Source organism: Asterias rubens, chromosome 12, assembly GCF_902459465.1.
Source record: "Asterias rubens chromosome 12, eAstRub1.3, whole genome shotgun sequence".
Classification (NCBI taxonomy): domain Eukaryota; kingdom Metazoa; phylum Echinodermata; class Asteroidea; order Forcipulatida; family Asteriidae; genus Asterias; species Asterias rubens.
The window spans coordinates 9,757,815-9,763,814 of NC_047073.1; the positions used below are offsets into that span (position 1 = coordinate 9,757,815).

The window sequence follows — 6,000 nt, forward strand, 5'->3', positions numbered from 1 at the left end:
ACTTTTGGGACGGCGTACGATGCTTTAAAGCCATTGGACCCTTTCGGTACAGAAACAAACAAAAAAAATCACAGATTTACAAACACCTTACAGGGTTTACAGAAGGTAGTGGTGAAAGACTTCTCTTGAAACATTATTCCATGAAATGCTTTACTTTTTGAGAAAAACAGTAAAACAATATCAATTCTCGATTTATTTTAAACACTTGTCATGACACGGCGAAACGTGCGGATACAAGGGTGGGTTTTCCCGTTATTTTCTCCCGACTCCGATGACCGATTGAGCCCTGAATTTTCACAGGTTTGTTATTTTATATATAAGTTGTGATACACGAAGTGTGGGCCTTGGACAATACTGTTTACCGAAAGGGTCCAATGGCTTTAAGGCATGAAGAAAACAAACTTTCAAACTTTATCGGGTCCCAATGTTTAAATAAGTGCTAGACTTGCTTAGGTTATTGACAAACGAAAAACACAAATCATTGACTAAATTTCATTGTCACGAAATCTGTACATTGTATAATGAATTTTTTAGTTGCGTTTTTAATGTATGAAAATTAAAACAATGGTTTAACTCTTGTAAATAATTGTTGTGTTTGAAATACCTTTGATTTGAAGCTTGTGTTTGTAGTTAGGCAATTAATAGGAGTCAACTGATTGTTCAACAGCAAGCAGTATAAAAGTTATCAAGCGCTATTTAATTTTACATGATATATCATGAAAAATCACAGGTTCTCAATCAACAAGCATATCTTTTACACTATGACTTCCGAAGTTTCTTGACAATTCTATCCAGTTTGTTCCCGAATGCTTTGAAAGAGAAACTACTAACGACCCTAGAATGCCCGGCCTTTCCGTATTTATCGGACAAGTTCTTCTTTGTCACAAACTCCCGCATGGAGTCAGCGAAACTCTGCGCTTCAGGCTCACACAGGAATCCAGTTTTCTCGTGGACTACTGTTTCCAACGGCCCGCCGCTGTTTACTGCAATGACTGGCCGACTCATGTACATTGCCTCGATCGGAACAATCCCAAAATGTTCGTTGCTGGGAGTGTACAGTAGACAAGTGCAATTACTGAGTAGGGTGAGTTTTTCGGCATCGCTGAACGAGAGTTTGAAAGTCACACGGTCATTGAGCTTGAGCTTTTCTGTAAGCTGACGGAGTTCCAAATAATGTTCACGGTTCTCTGTGACTCGATCGTCGTAGCCACCAGCCATAAGAAGATGAACTTTTCTTTTGACTTGAGCAGGGTTTTCAAGGAGCTTTCCTGTGAAGAAAGAAGTGAAAATGCTTTAAAGTCGGTGGAATTAAAAAATTATTTTGACTTGCTGTTGTTCTTAACTTTGACATACACAAGTTCCTGTTAATTTGATGTTTTCATTTTGTGTAGGCGCCTTGATCGGTTTTCTGGAAAAGTGCGCATTATAAATCCATATTATTATTATTATTATTAAGACCAGACCTGTAAATGATGCAGTCTTTTGATTGATTATTGAAGGGCAGCCATGATACTTGGCCATTTAAAAAAGTAGGAACATTTTATAACATAAACAGCACAAAGAGCAATGGAGAGGCAATGCTACAATCTCAATTAGAGAAAAGATTAAATGCACAGGAATTAAAGACCATAAGGACAATAAAACAAGCTAAATGGAGATGGGCTGGACACACTGCCCGAAGAAATGAGAACAGATGGACAAAAAGAATACTGGAAAAGGAAAAGAGGTAGACAGAGAAGAAGATGGAGAGATGACATCGGAGTATATGCAGGAACAACATGGACCAAAGCTGAAAGAAATTGAAATGGATGGCGTCTACATAAGGAGGGCTACATCTTACACTGGAAAATTAAAAGAGGTAGACAGAGAAGAAGATGGAGAGTTGACATCGGAGTATATGCAGGAACAACATGGACCAGAACTGCAAGAAGTAGAAATGAATGGCATTTAAATGAGGGCTACATCATACACAGGATGAACACATCCTGAATGATGATGATGATGATGATGAAATCGAAGAACAGAGATTCAAAGGATTTGTTGTATATTTTTAACTCACCGAGGGCCTCAACTGCCAAACCAAGATTCTTCTTTCTCTCAAATCTGTTGATGGACAAAAAGAGGACGTCTGTGTTCTTTGGGAGCAGGTCACCAAGGGGCTCGACTTTCTTGTCAAAAGCAGCGAAGTTGAGAGAGGGGTAGAGAACGTCTGGTGTGATGTGACTCAACGAGGGAAATGTCTTAGCAAAAGTTTCAGCTATAAGGTTGAAAAGAAATGGATATTGAATTTTGTTAGGCCATATCTGGATTGGCAGCTACGACTGTTGCCAAACAAAAGGTTATGCAATGGAGACCTGCTGATATTATGAAACCTTGGTAGAAATGCCCCCCTTTGAAGTAATGGAGTTTAAGAGAAAGAGTTAAGTTTTTATACTGACATGTGAATCTGAGAAAGGCTTCAGTCTCGTGCTTCTGAACTGAAAGCACGCAATTCTATGCAACACGGGTGTTGTTTTTCTTCTCTATATTCTTTGAGCTTTGATGACCAATTGAGCCCAAATGTTCACAGGTATATTATTTTGTGTATACGTTGGAATTCACCAAGTGAGGATACTGGTCTTATTGTTTTTACAGTTACCAAAAATGTACCATACCTTTCAATGTATGACAGGGCAATCCAATTCGGACATTGCCTTTACATTCATAAATACCCTTAGACAGCTTTGCTATTACTATTGGTGGAGAGCATGTCACTTGGGGGTGATTAAAGACAGTGGACACTATTGGTATTTGTCAAAGACTGGTCTTCAAAGTTGGTGTATCTCAACATATGCATAAAATAACAAACCAGTGAAAATTTGAGCTCAATCGGTCGTCGAATTTGCGAGATAATAATGAAATTTTAAAAAACCTTGTCACACGAATTTGTATGCTTTCTGATGCTTGATTTCAAAACTTGAGATCTCGAAATCAAATTCGTGGAAATTAACCTCTTTCTCAAAAACTACGTCACTTCAGAGGGAGCCGTTTCTCACAATGTTTTATACCATCTATCTCTCCCCATTTCTTGTAATAAAAGGTTTTATGATGATAAATACTTTTTATTCCCTTACTAAAGACTGAGACTAGGGTAATGGTGGTTGCCATTCCCAATGGATTGCATTTAACCTTTACCTGTAAAACTGCTGTTGACGAGTACACAGTGGGCCATCCCTGTAGTCTTCTCCTCCAGCCAATCAATGGGCCCTCTGTAAAGACGCTTCAGGAACGTTGCTCGCTTCGTCAGAAGTTGGTCAGGAAAGTGACAGTAGAAAAGCACCTGATACGTTACAAAAAGAAATTCCAGTTGCTCAATAATCTCTTCGGGTTCTTAACCATTTATGCTTTTTGGTTTTGTATGAGGGAGTGAGTTACACCAGAAGAAAGCATAGAATATGTTTAATAAGTGTCAAGACCTTGAAACAAATACTGGGGGGGGGGCATTCTTGAGCCAAATGTGTGGATGTTTGGCTGAAGGATGCTGAATTGAAACAAGGTCATCGGAATAGTTTCTAATAGGTGTTTATCTAGGTTGTAAAAGCCCTACTGTGCTGGTTTTCTTGTGATGTTTTTTATTTATTAAATTATAAAATATAAAAAATATAGTAAGCCCTAAATAAAAATTTTTTTTTGAGTATCGGCCGAAATTTACGCATATTGCCGCAATACACGCGTATCGGTCAGATATGCTAGCTTAATGCATGGGAAGAACCCTGCTGCATTTAAACTGAATCCTGCCATCACGAATCCTTCGTAATACCTTAGTTCGCTTCAGTTTGAGGAAAGGAATGCAAGCTGAAATCTGATCACAAAAGACGACATCATAGACCAATCCGCTGAAGAACACCAAGTACAATGCTACATACATCATTCGGATGTATGCGCAAAGGGCGTAACATCGACCAAAGATGCTCCTCGGTAACCAATCACCAACTGCCTTGACATCCAATGTGCCATCACTGGTTTCCTGCAATGAAAATCAGTTAAAAGAAAATAAAACCAAGATATAACAAATAACCCATGTGCACGTCCCAATGTAAATGATCGGCATGCCAAGGATTATGGGTGAAATCCGTGTCCAAGTACTGTCACAATGCTGATGCACCGGTGCAGTAACTATCATGATCATGGTGCGTTGGGTCTGTTCGATTCATAACAAAAAAAACGAATAAAACCTAGTACAGTTATGTGTAAACTACAGCCTGGCGTCCCTATTGGCAGCTTGATTTATTTTTTTCTAACAGTTCTTGGTTTTCCAAGATGAATTGCCGAACTTATTTTTGAGAAAAGTAAAAAATTTACTTATTATAAATATAATATAGTGGGCGTAACCCTCACTATTCCTTTTCAAATCAATAAATATGCTTAAATAAATTAAATTAACTTTAAAAAAGGATGAATAAATTAAAAGCAACAAGCTGCAATGAAATCACTGTTACTTTCACTCAGCAGCTTAAAGTTCGAATAAGCCTAAGTGCTTTCTATTCTATATAGTATAAAACTACATTCATGTAGTGTAGGTTACCTTGAAACAGTGTCCGGGGTCGTGATGCGCCGTGAGTATGTTCACCGAGTGGCCCCGAGATTGCAGCGCAAGGGCGGCATCGACCACCAGCCTCTCCGCTCCACCGATACCTAAATCTGGATGCACGAAAACTACCTTCACCATCGTGTGAATTGAGGTTTTAGCCCACTTAAAATACGTACTTTCTTCTCAAGTACACTCTCTCCAAAGTTTATCAATGCTATTCGATTATTGCATCATTAAATTAAGGAAAAACAGGAAGACTTCGGGAACAATCACTTTGCAGTCGATGTTGGCAATATTTACAATGTCAAAGGTCATGATGTGCAGCAAAGTGAACACCGCCCTCTCTTGTGTGAAATTAATCATCGTGAAAAACATGTAATAAAAAAAAAATTGCCATTAAAAAAAAACAAGTGTGAAGGTTCGATTTTTTTTGATAAGCTTCATCACAGCATAGATCACCAGACATCAAACCTCCGAAATTCCCTGAATAGTTCTCTGGAACAGTTATCATTAGCAATGACAATCCAAGTCAGAATTATAGAAACTATTTCATTTATGCCAACAAAGGGGAAAAAGCATCAGTCTCGTCCTTCATTGATTTGGAAACTGCGAAAACAAATTCTCTTTTTTTTCAAAGCATTAAAGGCAGTGGACACTATTGGTAATTGTCAAAGACTAGCCTTCACAGTTAGTGTATCACAACATAATGCATACGAAATAACAAACCTGTGAAAATTTGAGCTCAATTGGTCATCAAAGTTGCGAGATAATAATGAAAGAAGAAAACACCCTTGTCCTACGAAGTTGTGTGCGTTTAAATGGTTGATTTCGAGACCTCAAGTTCTAAATCTGAGGTATCGAACACAAATTCGCGGACAATTACTTCTTTCTCGAAAACTATGGCACTTCAGAGGAAGCTGTTTCTCACAATATTTGATACCATCAACCTCTCCCCATTACCCGTCACCAAGAAAGGTTTTATGATAATAACTATTATTGAGTAATTACCAATAGTGTCCACTGCCTTTAATAAGCAAATAATCTGACCTGTCTTGGCTGTGTTGCAGAAATAATAAAGGGCAGACAAGCTTGACTAACCAGTTGACGAGCAGTCTGCCTGGGATACCACTTTTATGACAGTTGATCATAATAACATAAAATACCTTCCGAAGATGCGGGTGGTTTTTACATTGACTTTTACCACTACATGTAATTACATCACTGCGAATAAGTTCAGCAAATAGTACGCTCTAGAGCTTGAACACACACATCAGGGCGTGCTGGGGCCCCAATACGGTAGCATTTTCACTGCTCACCACAAGCTAAGTAGTTTTCTTCGACTGAAATGTTCCGGTTTTCTATCTGCTTTTTAGCTGTTTGACTTCACCATCTCTTGAGAGGGTCGCTGTCCTTTATACGGCCTCATTCTT

The 6,000-nt window shown here is 38.5% G+C and overlaps 1 protein-coding gene across 1 annotated transcript; it reads right to left on the bottom strand.

The window, feature by feature from the left end:
• Nucleotides 1-678: 678 nt before the first annotated feature.
• LOC117297315 (alpha-1,3/1,6-mannosyltransferase ALG2-like) lies at nt 679-4,863 on the bottom strand. The gene is made up of 5 exons (XM_033780280.1): nt 4,565-4,863; nt 3,800-4,006; nt 3,175-3,319; nt 2,060-2,257; nt 679-1,268 (listed from the first exon to the last, which is right to left on the bottom strand). The coding sequence occupies exons 1-5, from the start codon at nt 4,706-4,708 to the stop codon at nt 760-762; spliced, it is 1,203 nt and encodes a 400-aa protein (XP_033636171.1). The 5' UTR covers nt 4,709-4,863; the 3' UTR covers nt 679-759.
• Nucleotides 4,864-6,000: the final 1,137 nt, after the last annotated feature.

Bases quoted from the DNA above. Each gene is read 5' to 3' on its own strand.
- LOC117297315 (XM_033780280.1), bottom strand. From the start codon at position 4,708: ATGGTGAAGGTAGTTTTCGTGCATCCAGATTTAGGTATCGGTGGAGCG. The intron at 3,320-3,799 runs GTATTACGAAGG...GTAACGTATCAG, and splicing joins TCAAACTGAAGCGAACTAAG to GTGCTTTTCTACTGTCACTT. The intron at 1,269-2,059 runs GTGAGTTAAAAA...CTTTCTTCACAG, and splicing joins TTTGGCAGTTGAGGCCCTCG to GAAAGCTCCTTGAAAACCCT.